This window comes from Cygnus atratus, chromosome 28 (assembly GCF_013377495.2).
Source record: "Cygnus atratus isolate AKBS03 ecotype Queensland, Australia chromosome 28, CAtr_DNAZoo_HiC_assembly, whole genome shotgun sequence".
NCBI classification, from domain to species: domain Eukaryota; kingdom Metazoa; phylum Chordata; class Aves; order Anseriformes; family Anatidae; genus Cygnus; species Cygnus atratus.
Window position 1 is genome coordinate 1,944,230 of NC_066389.1, and position 17,741 is coordinate 1,961,970.

The following is a 17,741-nucleotide window of genomic DNA, read 5'->3' on the forward strand; positions in this document are numbered from 1 at the left end:
GTTCCAGCTGCGGGTTTGGGGATGACGTTAACCGGAGGGCAGCGGAATTTGGGGGGTAAGCGGGTCTCCTGGGGGGCAGGAGGTGGAGCAGGTCTGGTCCCTGCGTTGTCTCCCTGCTTCCTGGGGCTGAGTCGCCGGAGCTGGCCTCTCCTAACGAATTCGGTGGCTTCGCGCTGGCGAGACAGGTAACTGGGGAGGTGGAAAAGGCGGCGTCTGTGCGCGGAAAGCTTCGCGCCTTCCCCAGCAGTCGGGAAGGTGCGAGGAGGGCCGGGGCTCGGCTCGCCGCAGAGCTCCTCGCAGGAAGGCGGCCGAGCCTGCTGTTGGAGGCAGGGAGTTGTTGGCTTCCTACGTGAGAGGCTCTAAAACCCAGGTGGTTTAAAGGCCAAAAAAAAAGAAACCAACCCAGTATCTCCAGATATTTGTCCTAGAGTTTTTTGTGGCTTTAGGGAAGAGCCAAGAGAGACGAATGGGGGACCAACGTTTATTATGAGTGGGTTTTTTTTGGCTGTAGGGACTCTTCTTGGGGAGCTGCCGTGGCTCTTCCTTCTCCTGCAGAGAAGCTGTCTTGTTTTCAGCCTTGCTTTTACTCTTTGCCGGTTTATTTCTGCTTTGTTTTAACTTCCTAGGGCTAAAGTTGACCTTTAGCTCCCATCTCTGTTCAGCCTCGTGGGCCAAAGAGCAAGAACGGTGCCGTGCTTTTCCTCTTAGTCGTCGCGGGGTCGCTGGGGAAGTGCCTGTGAGGTACGGAGAGATCCCGAGCCTGATGGGGAAGGCTGGGGAGGCAGCAAAAACTGATCTGCGGGCTTCGCGTTGCCTTTGGCACGTGAGCAGCCACTGAAGGCTCTGAGAGAGGAACTGGAAGAGCTCTTCAGCGCTTCCCTCTGCCGGGCTGTAGTTGTGCTCGGTCGGGGGCTGTGATACAAGCGGTGGTGAGGCGTCGGCGGAGATCCTCGTGCTGCTTCTTGCGTTAAATGTGCTGAAATCCAACCTCGGGGACAGCTCAGGACCATGGTAGAGGAGACTTGAGGCTTGTTGCGTTGTGAACCCTTTCCAGGGCTGCTCCCAGCTCAAAACCTGGAGCTTTGTGGCTGTGGGGGGCTGGTCGTGACCAGGCTGAGCACCCCGTCCTCCCCCTGCAGCAGGGTGCCGGTGCTCTCAGCCTGCCACTTAGCTGTGGCCAGGGTTACCAGCTTTCTGCAGGGGACACCAGACTCCAGAGGAAGAAAACGTAACTTGCGCAGGGTCCTCCAGCAGACCCGGAGGCGCCAGGGCACTCCCAGAACCACCGTGATTTCATTAAACTGCCCGCGGGGCTCGGCTGTCCCTGCTCCGGACCGCTCCAGAGCCCGGCACAATTGCATCAGCTCGGCCTCGCCGCGCAATTACTGCTGGCTCGCCTCCAGCCTGCAGCCGCTCCGCCGCTCGCTGCTAAAACCGCACCAAGAGCGCGCCACGAACGTCCTCGTCCCGCTGTGGGCGGCGGGGAGGCGAGGAAGGAGGACCACCGAGCGCCTGCGCTGCCTGGGGCTGACTTGGGAAGCCCTCGGGTGAGGTCGACGGCGCCGCGTGGCTCCGGCTCCCCGACCTGCGCCAGGAGGAGGAGGAGGAGAGCGGCTTCAGCTCCGCTCCTCGAAGCAACAGCTGGGAAGAGGGAGGAGAAAATGTCTCAGGTGTAAATCGGCACTAAATCGGTGCTGGTTAAGAGGCCAGAAGCTGCGAGGGGGGCTCTGCTGGTTGCTCGTGAGCAGCCAGCAGCTGGGCTGGAGGTGTTTTTTCTTCACAGATGCCTGGTGAGCGCTGTTGACAGCGCGCCCGATGTTTGTACCGCCCTGCCCAGGCATGGGGCTGTCGTTTGCCTTCCCCGCTGTCGTCGTCTGCGTGCCGAAGGAGCGCTGGTGCCTGTCCTGACGGACCCCGAGCCCCAGCGCTCTCGCCTCTAGGCGTGGAGAACGTGGACGCAAGAGCTGAAATCTGAAATTTAAGCGCTTCAAATTACAGGCGCTGAACCCCCCTGGTGCGGGCGACGGGCGCAGGGGAGGACTCGTTAATGCGGCGCACAGAAGCACCTCTGTAGGCGAGGAAATCTCAAGGCAGGGAATTTTAAGGGCTGGGGGGTTTAGCTTGCGATGGAGAGGGAGCCGAGCGGGACTGCTCGCGGGTGCTCGACCTGCCCGCAAGGAGCCGGGCGCAGCATGGGGCTGGAGAGAGCCGAGGACAGCCGAGATTTCGCTGCCGACGTTTGGGCGACCAAAGCCCAAAATCCCCGGCAGCTCCCGCGGTTACGAATGTTCCTGGAGGGGAAAAGGATCACGCCAGGGAGAGGCAGCTTGCCACCCATCGATCGGGCCTCGACGCGGGCCACGAGCGAGGCGGCTCGGTCACTCGCTGCGCCGGGGTGACCTTGGCAGCGTGCGTGGCTCCTGCGAGGCTCCAGCCTCCTGCGAGGCTGCGCTCAGCGCCCGCCTTCCCAGTGCCGGCCTCCTTCCTGCTGCTCCTGGATGCCTCCTGCGAAGCGGCAGGCTGCTGGCTCTGCAGGAGCTCCGGCACGGGGCTGATCCCTTGCCGCTGATCCGGGGCTGTTTGCAGCACAGCCTTGGGTTTCGTTTCGCCGCCACCTTCGCCTGCCGCTCTGGTTAAGCCTCTGCAGTGTGTGCGCGTGTGTGCGCGTGTGTGTGCGGGGAGGGAACGGCTTCTATTTTAATAGCTGTTCCTGGCAAAAAAAATATATATATATATAGATGCTTTTTTTTCTTTTTCCCCCTCCTTCCAGCGGGCTGTCAGGGTGGGGAATACCCCTGGTCCGGCCTGGGTGGGAAGGGGCTGCCAGAACTCCAGCGCCCACAGAAACCAGCGCATCCCATAAAGAGCCGCCGTGCCCCGGGGTGGCATTCCCGTCCTCTTGAGGGCAGCCGCCAGGACCCACCTTGGGTTTTATCCCCTCACGGCCAGCTTTTAGGCCCTGGCAAAGGAGAAACGCAGAGAAGCGGCTGGGAGGGCTGCTCCCCCGTCCCTGCTGCAGTGCGTGTCGCTCTGCTCATGCACGCGGAAGCCTCGGGGCTGAGCGCGAGCTCCCGGCTGCTGCACGGAGGGGAACGGGGACGCGGTGACAGCGCGGCACATGAGTCAGAGCTCGGTGGGACGCGGCGCCCCGAGGGAGCGGCGCTCACCCAGCGTTTCTGCTCGCCCGGCGCGTTTCGGGAGAGCCCCCGCTGCCAGAGCCACGCACGGCGGGGGCCTGGCTGGGCTGAAGACCCCCTCGGCTCAGCCCCGTTTCCCCGTTACAGGATTATTCCCAACAGGGGCTCCTTTGGTTTTGGGGATTTTCCCAAATCCTTCCTCGTATCGGCTCTGGTGCGCAGACCCCAATCCCCTGCTCCCCACCCCCGTTTGCTTCTCCTGCAGAGCCCGGCCGGGCGCTCGTTCTGCCCCTCGCCGTGCTCGTTTTGGCCTCCAGCCTCGCGTGTACCCCGAGATCCTCGGCCTCTCGTAGCAGGAGGACGGGCTCCCGCTGGGGGCTGGTCCCTGGCCCCGTACCCGGCGCTGCTGGGGGCTTCGGGGCTCGAGCCCTGGGCGCTGAGGCCTGCCCAGCTGGTTGCACGGGGGGCACGAGGGAAGGGGCAGGGGGGAAACGGGCCTGGCACGGCTTTTTGGGGTCCTCCCAGCCCTGCTCACTCTGGAGACCCCCTCCTGGGCACCCCGAGCACTCTGCGCCCCGCGTCCCCCAGGAGGGAGCTGGGTTGTGGTGTTTGGGGGGGGGCTGGAGCTCTCCAGAGCTGATTTCCCCCCGGGGCAAATCCCTCACCCGGGTGGGTTTGGGCACCCCGCACCTCCGCCTGCCTCCCCCCCGCGCTCTTCCCAGCACCGTCGGGAGCGTTTGTGCTGCATCACGACGGGAGGGCCGCGTCCGGCCCGTCCAGGCGGACAAAATTTAATCGGAAGAAATCGAAATTTCCCCCCCATCACCCCCCGAGGAGGACGTGACTCAGATTTGCCTGGCTGCCTTTCCTTCCACCGCGGCTGCGGTGGGAGGCAGGAGGTTGCCATCGAGGGTCCGAGCGCCTCGAAGCCGTCACGGCCGCGCCGCTGCGAGTCCCCGCGGTGAAACGGGGCGGGGGGGGGGGGCAGCTCCTCGCACCCCGTTACAGCCCCCCTTCACCTCCATCCCCTCGGAGCAGCTGCCAGCCGCCGGCTCCGGCACCGGAACCCCTCTCCCTCGGGAGCATCCCCGCCGGCGTGGAGCATCGCCCTCCCTTCGGCTTGGCGTAAAAACGAAGGAGAGGGGGGAGCCCCCCCAGTCCCGCTGCCGTCCCCCCCCCGCCCCGCATCGCCGGTTGCTGTAGCACGGCTCCCCCCCCCCCCCCCCCGCCACCTCCCTTCCCCGGGCTCTTGCAATGGACTCTCCCAGCGCTCAGCGTGTGTGGCGGAGGCTGCGGCGCTAGCGCTGGTACCCGCGAGCTGTTTTCCTGCCACATCCCTGCCGGAGCATCCTCCCGCGGCTGGAGCGGAGCGCGGGGCTGAACCAGGTAAGGGGGAGAAAGGAACGGCTTTTGGGAAGGGGATCGCCCTCCTCCTCCTCTCCTCGCCGCTTCTAATGAGCATCCTCGGGGTTGCCGGCTGGCGGATGAGGGGTTCGGCTTTCCCTTTCCGATGGCTGTGGCCATTTTGTCCTGAAAAACCTTGCCTCCAGCTTCGGTTTGTCTTTTTTTTTTTTTTTTTAACGTGCGTGCTTGGTAGCCCCTTGTCATCCCTGCCGCGCTGCCGTATGGCCGGGCATCGCCGCCGGCGGGGATTTCGTTGCGGGGATGGAGATTTCTCCTGGGGGCACCGGCGGGTTTTGGGGGGGGGGGGGGAGCGCCTCAGCTCCCCGGGAGTGGGAAGGGGAGGGGGGGGTCGGCAATGACCTTGGGCCCTGTGGATTTCAAACTCTTCTCCCTTGTCGCCATGTTCTGGCTGTTCTGCAGAAAGGCCGGGGGCTGCGGGGGGGACCCGGACGTGGGAACCCCCGGGGGGGTCTCGGGGTGTGCAGCGAGGCAGGGCTGCGGCCATCGCTGGCTCCGATCGCGCACCTGGCAGGAGGAAAAGGCTCCGGAGCCCCCCAGCCTCGCTCGGGGCTGGCAGTGCTCGCTCGGGCTAATGCCACCGACGGGGTAGGGGGCCAGCAGTGCCTTTGTGCAGCCAGGAGAGCGTTTCTGCACCCCCCCATTTTGCCTATGGGGCTCCTGGCTACGGTGTGCGTGCCTTCTGGCTGCCTCGTGAGATCAAACCCCTCATCTTGAAAGCCTGCGCGGCGGCGGCTCGGCTGCTCGAGGCTCCCCGGCTCGTGCCGAGCGGCTCCTCCGGCGCGGAGCCGAGCGGTGACCTTGGTGCACGCAGGCGGCCCCGTCCTCCCCGCCGGGTGCTCGGCCTCCCTTCTGCTCCCCTCGCCCTTTGCCAGCTCCCTGACGGCGTAAACACGGCGCGGGCCGTGTCACCGTGCCGCACGGGGAGGCACCGCAGGGCAGCCCCGCGGGGGCAAAATGACCTTGGCGCTGCCAAGGCCACGGCTCGGCTCCTTCCAGCGGCTTCGGGAGCCCCCAGGATTTAACCCGAGGAGGGCAGCGGGGGCTCCCCGGGCTGGGTTTTTGCTCCCCACCAAGCCGGGGAGGAGAGGGCGGCGGGCGTACGAGGGAATTGACGCTGCCTGGAGGTCCCTGCCCGGCTTCATTCAGAAATCGGCCCCGGGGGGGGGGGGGGGGTGGCCGCGGCGTGCCGCAGCGCCGGCACCGCACCGTCCCCGGGTGCCTGCGCAGAGCCGGCGTGGGCGCCCACCCCGGGGGGAGCGCTGCTGACGGCCCCGACTATTTTGGAAGGGCTAATTTTAGCTCCCCGCCGTGCCCTGTTCCCCCTCTCTCGGGGAGGGGGGTGCGGGGCGGCGGGGGGGGGACGGACACGCGCTGACGGCTGCGTCCCTCTCCCTGCGGCTCAACTTCTGCGGTGCTGTCCGCGCGTGGCCGCTGCTGCCCGGCGGCTTTGTGCTGCCGGGGGTAAAAATAGGAATTTGGGGGGGGTGGGGGGGTCGTGACGGGCCCCTCAGCAGGGCCAGCAGTGCCCGTACCCACTGGTGTCTGGGGGTCTGTCCCTGTCACGCGCTGGGCTGAGCTCTTGTCGGGTTGGGTGTGTGTGTGGGGGGTCTGGGGCGCCTGGCTCCCACCAGGATGGCAGCACGGGGATAGGGCTTTGGCCGAAGGCTCTGATGAAGCACAACCCGCAGCCAAATCCCTTCTGGAAGCCTCCCCGGGGAACGTGGCCTTGGGCACGTGGTCCCCGGCGCCGCCTCTGCCACCGCGGCGAGCTTTGGGCACCTGGATCGGAGCTGGGGACCCCTCCCAGGGCCCCCCACCCGAAACCTCATTCGGCACCATGCTGGGGATTGCCAACCTGGGGCACCGATGCCAAGCACTGGGGCTGCCCTGGGTGGTTTTGGGGACCCCCGTGGACTTTGGGGGCTGGTTCCCCTTGTGGTCCCCGTGGGGCAGGTGGCGGCACAGGCGGCGTGGTGCCGGTGCCTCTCCGTCCTGCCCTTCCCGAGGGATCGGGATGGTTTCGGCACCTGGTGAGGGCCCGCTGGTGGCCTGGTTCTTGGCGGTGACTTGCAATCCTGGCTGAACCCGCCGGGGAAGCGCTGCCTGCGGCCTGGTGGCGGCGATGTCCCCGATGTCCCCCGGCCTCCTTGTCCCCTGTCCCTTGAGGGCGAGGTGGGATGTGGGCTGGGTGCCCCCCCCCGGAGATGGGCAGGGATTTCCCAAGCCCTCGCTGGCACCGGGACCCTACCCCCTGGGGGGGCACCACGCGCCCTGCTGGGGCCCGCAGAGCCCCGGGGTCCCCGTCCCCAGGGTCCCCATCCCCAGGTCCCCGTCCCCATGTCCACATCCCCAGGTCCCTGTCCCCAGGGTCCTCTCCCCAGGTCCCCGTCCCCAGGGTCCCCTCCCCAGGTCCCCATCCCGTGACCCCCTCGCCCCATGGGTGCCGTGAGCCGGGGGAGGGCAGGTGCGTGGCCACACCCCCTGAAGCTGATTGGCCGAACAGCTGGGCCGTGCCCCCCCCAGCCCCATTGATGCCGGTGGGGTGGCCACGCCCCCCGGAGCTGATTGGTTCCCGGCCCAGCCCCACCTGCCCGGCCCCATTGAGGAGGTGGCGCCGCCTTTTTTGTCAATGGGCTGCTGGGGACCAGCGGGAGGGATTCGGGGGAGTCCCATGGCCTGGGGACCCTGGGCTGTCAGTGGGTGCTTGGAGGGGCTGTGGGGCCCATCTGCTTCCTCCTCATCCCAATCGCTGCCAGGATCCCCCCTGTGGGGCCCGTCCCAATCAGGGATCCCCCATCCCCACCGGGGTCCCCTGTGGGGGGCCGTCGAGGCAGGGGAGAGGTGGCCCCGTTGGCTTTCGGCTCGCCCATTTTCCTGTGTGGGTCCATTCACCCTCTCACCGCATCAAACCTACCTCCCGCGCACTGCGCTGCCTTCTCGCCCGCATTTCTTTATTTTGTGATCCCGGCCCCAAGGTGCTGTGGAAATGAAGCTCGCGGGGTCCCGCAGACCCTAACGTGTGTCTCCCGCTGCTCCTGGGGGGGGCATCGCCTAACCGGGGCTGACCCCGGGGCCGCTGCCACAAGGCTGGGAGGTGCCAGTGCTTGGGGAGAAGAGACCGAGGCGAACAAGCCCCGTAGCCTGTGCTCAGCCACGTTGTTGGGCGCTGGGGGATCCACCTTGGGTTCCAACGAGGTCAATGGGTGCCTAAATGCTACCGAAACGTAGGTGTCTGTGAGAGCTTCGCTCCTCCGAATGAGCGTGGAGAGGGGGCACTCTGAGAGGTGGCATCCCCTGGATGTCCTGACATATTGCTGCTTCCCCACCCTGTGCCCTGCTGCGGGTGCCTGGCCCCAAGCCGGGCTCTCCTGGTCCCGCTCTCGCTGCGCCCAGGTCCCTGCAGCCTCGCCGTGGGGCAGAGGTGCCCCAAACCCTCCCGTCTCCATCCGAGCCAGGGGAAAAGTGCTGCAAATCGAGCTGTCCCCCCCTGGAGGGGACGTGCGGGGCTGTTCCCAACCTAACGCGGGCACCGCTTGTGTCTCGCCTCCCCAGGTCCGGGGCTCCCCCGCGCCCCCTCCCAGCCTTTGCCACGTGGATGGGTGGCGGCGCCGCCGCCCGGCCCCAAACACCCCACTGCCGACCACGGGCGTGAGGGCGCAGCCCCGACGCGGAACCCCCCCCCTCAGTCCCGCACTGGTGTCCCAGCCCAGCCCACCGGCACCATGGATGAGAGCTTCCGAGACCGGACGGCGTTCATCCGGGGCGCCAAGGACATCGCCAAGGAGGTGAAGAAGCACGCGGCCAAGAAGGTGAGCAAGGGCATGGACCGCATGCAGGACGAGTACACCAAGCGCTCCTACACCCGCTTCGAGGAGGAGGAGGACGACGAAGACTACCCGCCGCAGGACGGCTACTACCGGGGGGGTGAGGGGGCCAACGAGGAGGAGGGGGCCTCCAGCGATGCCACCGAGGGCCACGACGAGGAGGACGAGATCTACGAGGGCGAGTACCAGGGCATCCCCCGGCACGACTCGATGAAAGCCGGGGAGCGGCTGGGGGCCGAGGCGGCCGCGGGCGCCTTCGACGACACCGAGGGGCAGCGGCGGAAGGACAAGGAGGAGCTGGCGCAGCAGTACGAGCTGATCCTGCAGGAGTGCGGCCACGGCCGCTTCCAGTGGACCCTCTACTTCGTCCTGGGACTGGCCCTCATGGCCGACGGCGTGGAGGTCTTCGTGGTGGGCTTCGTGCTGCCCAGCGCCGAGAAGGACATGTGCCTCTCCGACTCCAACAAGGGCATGCTGGGTGAGCCCGGGGCGGGGGGCTTGGGGGAGAGAGACGGGGGGACGGGAGCAGGGAGGGGATGTGGGGGGACGTGGGGTTTGGGGGAGGTGAGGAGGTAAGGGGACAGGGAGGGACACTGGGATATGGGGGACATGGGCAGGTAGGGGGACACGGGGAGAGGGGGCATGGGGAACATGAGCAGAGAGGGGGACGGGTTACTGGGGATGTGGGCTATGGGGGACATGAGCAGACAGGGGGACATGGGGTTTGGGGGACATGAGAAGGTGGGGGGGCATGGAGAGGCACGTGGGATATGGGGGACATGGAGGGGGACAAGGGTTATGGGGGACACGAGCAGATAAGGGGACATGGAGGGACACCTGAGATGGGGGGATGTGAGCAGGTCGGGGTCATGGAGGGCTATGGGGGCACACGAGCAGATGGGGGAGGGGGAAGGACACGAGGTTATGGGGGGGACACGAGCAGACAGGGGACATGGAAGAACACCGTGGGGACGTGGAGAGGCAGAGGGGACATGGGGCACATCGGCAGGTGGGGGATGTGGGGGGACGTGGCACACAGGGGACACGGGGGCAGGGAGGAGAACGGGAGCAGGGGGAGGGATATGGAAGGACAGGGAGAGAGACGGGGATGGGGGGGGATTTGGGGGATTTGGGGCACATAGGAGATGTGAGAGGCTGTGGGGTGGATGGGGCCCAGGAAGTGCGTGTCCTTCCCCCTGAAGGACAGGCGGGACTCGGGGAGGGGGGGGACACAGGAGATACGAAGGGTACAGGGGACACGGTGGGGACGCGAAGATACGGGGGGAGATGGCAGGGCAGGGGGAGACGTGGGTACGTGGGGGACAGAGGGCAATGTGGGGGGGGCACAGGAGATTTGGGGACAACGGGGGGGGGGGGGCACAGGAGCCCTCTGGGCATCCAGCTCCCTCCATCCTCCTCCTCCCAGTCCCACACTGGTCCCAGCTGGGAAAATGGAGGGGGGGTGGGGGGCAGCAGCCAGGTGGGGGCGAGTGTCGCTGTGCAGCCGGGCAGTGCCTCGTGGCCCCCCCCAGCCCCTGGCTTATCTCCCTGCCCCTGCTTGGGGCTGATAAGGAGACGCTGAGCACTCTGGGGGGGCTGCGGGCGGCTGCGTTGGCCGCACTGTGGCGCGCCCCCCCCCCCCCCCCCCCCCCCCATGGTGCCCGATGCAGCCCAAATTCCGAGTGTTATTGTGTGCCCCCCCCCCCCCCCAAGACCTGGCAAACTCAGGGCAGGAGGAGGAGGGGGGGGCTGGATGCAGACAGTGGGGGGGGGGGTCTCTGGGTTGATGCTGGGGGGGATCTCTGCCCCGTGCATCCCCTCAGCACCCCAGGACCCCCCAGTACTGAGTCCTTGCCCCAAGCACCGCCAGTGCTGGGGGCCCCTCGGTGTGTGGGGCTGACACTGCTGTCCCCCCCGTCCCCGTCCCCGTCCCCGTCCCCCCCCCAGGGCTCATCGTGTACCTGGGCATGATGGTGGGCGCCTTCCTGTGGGGCGGGCTGGCCGACCGCCTGGGCCGACGGCAGTGCCTCCTCATCTCCCTCTCCGTCAACAGCGTCTTCGCCTTCTTCTCCTCCTTCGTCCAAGGCTACGGCACCTTCCTCTTCTGCAGGCTGCTCTCGGGCGTGGGGTAAGGGGGCACGGCGCCGTGGGGGGGGGGGGGGGGGGGGGGCTGCCGGGGGGGCTGCGCTCCCTCGCGAGGCCGAACCCCCCCCTCCTCAGCCTCCCCTGATGCCGCTCTGCCTCCGTCCCCAGCATCGGCGGCTCCATCCCCATCGTCTTCTCCTACTTCTCCGAGTTCCTGGCGCAGGAGAAGCGCGGGGAGCACCTGAGCTGGCTCTGCATGTTCTGGATGATCGGGGGCATCTACGCCTCCGCCATGGCCTGGGCCATCATCCCCCACTACGGTAAGGGCACCGGCGCTCGCCGCGCTCGCCGCGAGGCTCGCCGGGGCTCGGCGCCACCTCCATGCCCCCCGTCCCGTCCCGTCCCCGCAGGCTGGAGCTTCCAGATGGGCTCCGCGTACCAGTTCCACAGCTGGAGGGTCTTCGTCCTGGTCTGCGCCTTCCCCTCCGTCTTCGCCATCGGGGCTCTCACCACCATGCCCGAGAGCCCCCGCTTCTTCCTGGAGGTGACCGGAGCTGGGGAGGGGGCGCTGGGGCTGGGGGTGCCGGCAGGGTCCCCCCCGAATGGGTGCCGGGGATGGGGGGGGGACGGACCGGGGCAGGATTGGTCCCAGGGTGAGCCCGGGCTCTGTGTTGCAGAACGGCAAACACGACGAGGCCTGGATGGTGCTGAAGCAGGTCCACGACACCAACATGAGGGCCAAGGGCCACCCCGAGAGGGTCTTTTCGGTAAGGGCCCCCCCTGCCCCGTACCCACCCCCTCACCCACCAGCTTCCACCTCCAGGAAAAGCAGCCCCCGGAGGGGGGGGCAGCCCCGCGTCAGCGGGTGGGGAAACTGAGGCACGAGGTGGGGACGGGGGGTGGGGACGGGGCTCACCCGTGAGCTGGGATCACGGCCAAGGCCACCATGCCCAGACCGTCCCCCGCACCCGCAGGTCACCCACATCAAGACCATCAAGCGGGAGGACGAACTCATCGAGATCCAGTCGGACACCGGCACGTGGTACCGGCGCTGGCTCGTCCGATTCCTCAACCTCTCGCAGCAGGTGGGGCCGGATCCTGCGCCGGGGGGTGGCCCTGGTCCCCTGCGGTGTCCCCTCGTCACCTCCCCTCCCGTCCCCGTAGGTTTGGAGCAACTTCCAGCAGTGCTTCGCACCCGAGTACCGCCGCATCACGCTGATGATGATGGCCGTGTGGTTCACCATGTCCTTCAGGTGGGGCTGGGGCACGGGGAGGGGGGCTGGGTCACCCCTGGGGGGGGAAAGGGGGGTGGCACCCATGGGTGGGGGCACCTGGTGGCATGGGGATGGTGGCACGGGGCTGGGGATGGTGGCATGTGGACAGGGATGGTGGCATGGGGATCATGGCACAGGGGTGGGGATGGTGGCACAGGGATGGAGGTGGTGGCACAGGGATGGAGATGGTGGCGCAGGGACGGGGATGGTGGCATGGGGACAAGGATGGTGGCACGGGGACGGGGATGGTGACATGGGCATGGGGATGGTGGCAGGGGGCGGGGATGGTGGAACGGGGACGGGGATGGTGGCATGGGGATGGGGATGGTGATACGGGGCTGGTGGCATGGGGCCAGGGCTGGTGGCATGGGAACAGGGCTGGGTTCGTGGCGGCCAGGTTCAGCCCCTCTCGCCCCGCAGCTACTACGGGCTGACGGTGTGGTTCCCGGACATGATAAAGCACCTGCAGAACATCGAGTACGCCTCGCGCACCAAGCTCTTCACCCGCGAGAAGGTCCGGCACTTCACCTTCAACTTCACCCTGGAGAACCAGATCCACCAGGGCGGGGAGTACTTCAACGACAAGTGCGTGGCCGGCGGGGATGGGGGAGCCAGGGCGGGGGCTCGGTGGACGGCAGCGAGCCCTTTACCCCCCCCCCCCTTTTGCCCCTCCCCAGGTTCATCGGCCTGAAGATGAAGTCGGTGACGTTCGAGGACTCGCTGTTCGAGGAGTGCTACTTCGAGGACATCACCTCCAGCAACACCTTCTTCAAGAACTGCACCTTCATCTCCACCGTCTTCTACAACACCGGTAGGAGGGGGACGGGGTGATATAGCCACCCCCCCCCCCCCACCTCGATGCTCGCCACCCCCCCCCCAACAACCTCTCTGGGTCCCCGCAGATCTCTTCGAGTACAAGTTCATCAACAGCCGGGTGGTGAACAGCACCTTCCTGCACAACAAGGAGGGCTGCCAGCTGGACTTCAGCGACGACAACAACGCCTACATGATCTACTTCGTCAGCTTCCTGGGCACCCTGGCCGTGCTCCCCGGCAACATCGTCTCGGCCCTGCTCATGGACAAGATCGGCCGCCTCCGCATGCTGGGTGGGCACCCCCCCACCCCCCCCCCGCCTCGGTGTCTCGGTGTCCTGGGGGGTCCTGGTGGGCGGCAGGTTGGCCGTGAGCCAGCCTGGTGGCCAACAAGGCCAACGGGATCTTGGCGGGCAGTAAAAGGAGCGTGGCCGGCAGGTCAAGGGAGGCGATCCTCCCCCTCTGCTCTGCCCTGGTCAGGCCTCACCTGGAGGTACTGTGTCCAGTTGTGGGCTCCCCGGCCCAAAAAGGACAGGGATCTCCTGGAAAGAGGCCAGCGGAGGGCCACAAAGATGATACGGGGCCTGGAGCATCTCCCCTGGGAGGAGAGGCTGAGAGACCTGGGTCTGGTCAGCCTTGGGAAGAGAAGACTGAGAGGGGGCCTCATCGATGTGTATAAATACCGGAGGCGTGGGAGGCAGAGGGATTTGGCCAACCTCTTTTCAGTGCTCTGTGGGGACAGGATGAGGGGCAGTGGCCACAAAATGGAGCCCAGGAGGTTCCGCGCCAACTTCTTCGTGGTGAGGGTGACGGAGCACTGGGACAGGCTGCCCAGGGAGGTTGTGGGGGTCTCCTTCTCTGGAGATATTCGAGGCCTGTCTGGACGCCTACCTGGGCAGCCTGCTGTAGGGAACCTGCTTTGGCGGGGGGGGTTGGACCCCGTGGTCTCTGGAGGTCCCTTCCAACCCCTACAATTCGGTGATTCTGTGACTCTCCCCTGCCGGGGGGGGGGCGGGGGCGCGAGGTGCCCCCGGCCCTGACGCTGTTCCCCCCCCGCAGCCGGCTCCAGCGTGATGTCCTGCGTGAGCTGCTTCTTCCTCTCCTTCGGCAACAGCGAGTCGGCGATGATCGCGCTGCTCTGCCTCTTCGGCGGCGTCAGCATCGCCTCCTGGAACGCCCTCGACGTGCTCACCGTGGAGCTCTACCCCTCCGACAAGAGGTGCGGGGTGCTGGGCTGCGGGACGTGGGGTGCCAGGAGCGAGATTTAGGGTCCAGGTGCAAGGATTTGGGTCCAGGTATGAGGTTTTTGGGTCCAGGTGTGAGGTTTTGGGTCCAGGTGCAAGGTTTTGGGTGCTGGGTGCGAGGTTTTGGGTGCCGGGTACAAGGTTTTTGGGTGCTGGGTGGAAGGTTTTGGGTCCAGGTGTGAGGTTTTGGGTCCAGGTGCAAGGTTTTCAGGTCCAGGTGCGAGGTTTTGGGTGCCAGGTATGAGGTTTTTGGGTCCAGTTTGCGAGGTTTTTGGGGTCCAGGTGCAAACTTTTGGGCGCAGGGCGCGAGGGGCCAAAACCCTTGGGGTCGTGCCGGATGGGGACCCCCCCCCCCCCAAATTACTCCCCCCCCATTTCCCCGCAGGACGACGGCGTTCGGCTTCCTCAACGCCCTGTGCAAGCTGGCGGCCGTGCTGGGCATCAGCATCTTCACCTCCTTCGTGGGCATCACGAAAGCCGTGCCCATCCTCCTGGCCTCCACCGCCCTGGCCCTCGGCAGCTCCCTCGCCTTGAAATTGCCGGAGACCCGCGGGCAAGTGTTGCAGTGAGGGGGGGGGGGGGCACACGGGGAGAGGACCCCCCCCCCAACCCCGCCCCCCAGCCCCATATCGCCCCCCCCCCCCCTCATCCCGGCTCCCCTCCTTGCCCCCTCTCCGGGGGGGGGCTTAGTCTCGTTAGACACTGTGAAACGTCTTCTTGGAGCATTTGGGATTTTTTTTCTTTCATTTGCACTTGCCCTCCCCCCCCCCAAACCCCAACACCTTTTTCTGCCTCCCCCCCCAAAACCCAAGCCCGCCCCCCCCCCCCTCCCCATTTCTTTTCTCGGTGTCACCCCGTCTGTGCAAAGCTGCTCGCTCGGCGGGGGCCGTGGGGGGGGCGAGGGCAGGGGGTCGGGGTCACCCCGGCCTCGTGGGGCTGGGGGAGAGGCCCCCGTGCCCCCCCCCCCCCCCAAATCCCTGCTGGGCTGGGGAGAGAGGAGGAAGAGGAGGAGGAGGAAGGCTCGACCCTCGGCTCTGCTGCGGGGCTGGGGGGGGGGGGGGGAGGGGGGGGCACCGTGACTCAGTTTCCCCCCATGGCTGAGGCTGGGAATATTGGGGAGCTCAGCACCTTGGGGTGCTCAGCCCCTTGGGGTGCACGGCACATTGGGGTGCTCAACATTTAGGGTGCTCAGCACCTCGGGGTGCTCAACACCTTGGGGTGAACGGCACGTGAGGGTGCTCAGCCCGTTGGGGTGCTCAGCCCCTCGGGGTGCACAGCACCCTGGGGCGCACAGTATCTCGGGTGCATGGCATGTTGGGGTGCTCAGCCCCTCGGGGGGGTGCTCAGCCCCTCAGGGTGCACGGCGTTTTAGGGTGCACACCACCTTAAAGCACACGATTCTTTGGGGTGCACGGCGCTTTGGGGTGCACAGCGCCTTGGGGTGCGCAGTGCTTCAGCGTGCCCCGCTCCTTTTGGGGTGCAGAGCCCCATTTCGGGGTGCAGAGCCCAATTTTGGGGTGCAGAGCCCCATCTTGGGATCCAGAGCCCAATTTTGGGGTGCAGAGCCCCGCGCTGAGCCCAGCCCCCGGGGTGCCCAGCACCTCGCACCTCCCGGCGCAGCAAAGCCCCCCCGGACCCCCCCCTTGTCCAATTTGGGGTGCTGGTGATGAATTTGGGGTCTGCGCCCCCGCAGCCCCGGCCCCATTCCTGGGGGGGGGGTGGATTTGCAGGGGGAAGAAGGACAAACGTGCCCCCCCCAGCGATGCAATTCCCCCCCCCCTCGGTGTAGGAGGGGGGCACGGCTGCATTTTGGGGTGCGGGATGGGTGGCTGCAGCGTGGGGGGGGGGGGGTCACCTGCACCCCCCCAACCTGCTGCTTCCTTTTTTTCCTACTTTTTTTTTTTTTTTTTCAAATTTTCCTTCCTTAGGCTTTTAAAAGGGAACGGTGGGGGGCGGGGGGGCATTTAAAAGGGGGGGAGGGCCGTTCCCGCCCCCCCCCCCCAAAAAAAACCCCCGTCTCCCCCAGCCCAGAGCACAAGCCCCCAGCCCAGCGGTTCGCAAAGCACAACGGCGGCGCCCAAAAAAGCGGGACCCCCAAAAATTGAGGGGTGGGGGGGTGCCGGGGCTCCGCCCCCCCCCCCCCCCCCCACCGTGGGCACCCCGGGAGGCTCAGCCTCCCCCCCCCACCAAGGACCAGAGGCTGAGGTCTATGCAAAAAGCACTTGGGAGGCCCCCCCGGCGGCCCCCCCAGCGGGCCCCCTCCCCTCTGAGCAAGCGAGCGGCGCGTGCTTCATCTCGTCCGAGTGCCGTCCTCCTCCTCCTCTTCCTCATCTTCCTCCTCCTGCTCTTCCTCCTCCTCCTCCTCCTCCTCCCCGTCCTCCTTCGGTGTAGCTGGTCTTTTTTCCGAGCACATCCATAGTTCTGTCCGTATGCAGTCGTGCCGTGCTGTAGTTTTTAGATGTTTGTAAAGAATTAAAAAAAAAAAACAAAAAAACCAAAAAACCACACGACGAAAAGCGCGCGAACGACAAAAAAAAAGGGAAAATCCCCCCCCCCCCCACGACGACCCCCCCCCCGCGCCGTGTTACCCCAATAACACCCAGCTGTGCTCTCGGAGCCGCTTCGGATGAGGAGCCAGGAGCTGTTTATTTCTGGGGTCGGGGTGGGAGGCGGGACGCGATGCGGTGGGGGGGGGGAGGGGGGGGGCGGACGCATGGGGGCGGGGGGCCCAAAGAGGTGAACGCCTTGAAGACGACATCGAGAAAATCCCCCAAATCCCCCAAATTTCCCCCAAATTTGGGAGCGGTTCGACGGGAAGGAGCAGCGACGGCTGGGGGCCGGGCTGGGGCGGGGGGGTGGGGGTCACCCCAAAAGCCGTGCCCCCAAACCCACACCTCATCCATACCCTAAAAACGGGCCAAAAAAAAAAAAAAAAAAAAAAAAAAAACACCTAAAATGGCCAAAACACCCCCAAAAACGCGCCGGGGCGCAGCATCACGCCGAAGTAGCGTCTCCGGCGGCCCCGCGCCGCTCGTGCTTGGACCCCCCCAGGCAAGGGGGCCGGGGGGGGACGCGGGGGTCGGCGTCCCACTGCTCGGGGGTCCTGGCGACGATGGCGAGGGCGTGCAGGGGGCCGGCGAGCTCGGCGCTGAGCGCGGCGTGGACCAGGCGGTGCCGCTGCAGGGGGCTCAGCCCGGCGAAGCGCCCGCTCACCACCACCACGGCGAAATGGGTTTCGGCTCCGGGGGGGCCGCCGTGCCGGGGGCTCTCGTCCAGGACCTGCAGGTGGCTGGGTTGTAGGGCCGCATCCAGCTTGGCGCGGATGGCGCTGGCCAGCGGGCGCTCGGCCATGGCCGACAGGGCCCGGCCCGCGGCGGTCAGGGGGGGACGCGGCATCCGGGGGCGGGGGGGGGGGGGTCTGCAGGAGAGAAATGGGGAGGGGGGGGGGTTAGAAGTGGGGGGGGGGGGGGGGTCTGAGGGTCCCGACCCTATAATTAGGGGAGGTAGGGAGGGGGGATATGGGGTTGGGGATATGGGGGTGGGGGGGGTTGGGGGGGCTCTGGAGGGTCAGAGCCTAGGAATGGGGGGGTAGGAAGGGGAGATACAGGGTTGGGGGGGGGGGGGGAGTTGGGGATGGGGAGGTTCCGGGGGGCTCTGTAGGATCAGACCCTATAAGCGGAGGGGGCAGGGAGGGGGGATATAGGGTTGGGGATATGGGGATGGGGGGGGTGGGGGGGGCTCTGTAGGATCAGAGCCTATAAATGGGGGACGGGAAGGGGGGTGCGGGGTTTTGTGGGGGGGGTTGGGGATGGGGAGGTTTGGGGGGGGTTCTGCAGGTCCAGACCCTATAATTGGGGGGGGGCAGGGAGGGGGGATATAGGGTTGGGGATACAGGGATGGGGAGGTCTGGGGGGGCTCTGTCAGATCAGAGCCTATAAAT

General features: G+C 66.6%; 2 protein-coding genes across 2 annotated transcripts; one reads left to right on the top strand and one right to left on the bottom strand.

The window, feature by feature from the left end:
- Positions 1-8,284: 8,284 nt before the first annotated feature.
- SV2A (synaptic vesicle glycoprotein 2A) lies at positions 8,285-14,370 on the top strand. The gene is made up of 12 exons (XM_035571806.1): positions 8,285-8,864; positions 10,334-10,514; positions 10,640-10,791; positions 10,882-11,015; positions 11,149-11,238; positions 11,446-11,556; positions 11,636-11,724; positions 12,166-12,330; positions 12,423-12,556; positions 12,648-12,851; positions 13,617-13,776; positions 14,187-14,370. Exons 1-12 carry the CDS (start codon positions 8,285-8,287, stop codon positions 14,368-14,370), a joined length of 2,184 nt encoding a protein of 727 aa, XP_035427699.1.
- Positions 14,371-16,795: 2,425 nt separating this feature from the next.
- Positions 16,796-17,197, bottom strand: BOLA1 (bolA family member 1). The gene has a single exon (XM_035571801.1). The coding sequence runs from the start codon at positions 17,195-17,197 to the stop codon at positions 16,796-16,798; it is 402 nt and encodes a 133-aa protein (XP_035427694.1).
- Between the last annotated feature and the right edge of the window lie 544 nt (positions 17,198-17,741).

Excerpts from the sequence above, each read along its gene's own strand:
- SV2A (XM_035571806.1), top strand. The coding sequence starts at position 8,285 with ATGGATGAGAGCTTCCGAGACCGGACGGCGTTCATCCGGGGCGCCAAG. Across the intron at positions 8,865-10,333 it reads CTCCAACAAGGGCATGCTGG|GGCTCATCGTGTACCTGGGC; the intron begins GTGAGCCCGGGG and ends TCCCCCCCCCAG. Across the intron at positions 12,557-12,647 it reads CACCGTCTTCTACAACACCG|ATCTCTTCGAGTACAAGTTC; the intron begins GTAGGAGGGGGA and ends GGGTCCCCGCAG.
- BOLA1 (XM_035571801.1), bottom strand. The coding sequence starts at position 17,197 with ATGCCGCGTCCCCCCCTGACCGCCGCGGGCCGGGCCCTGTCGGCCATG.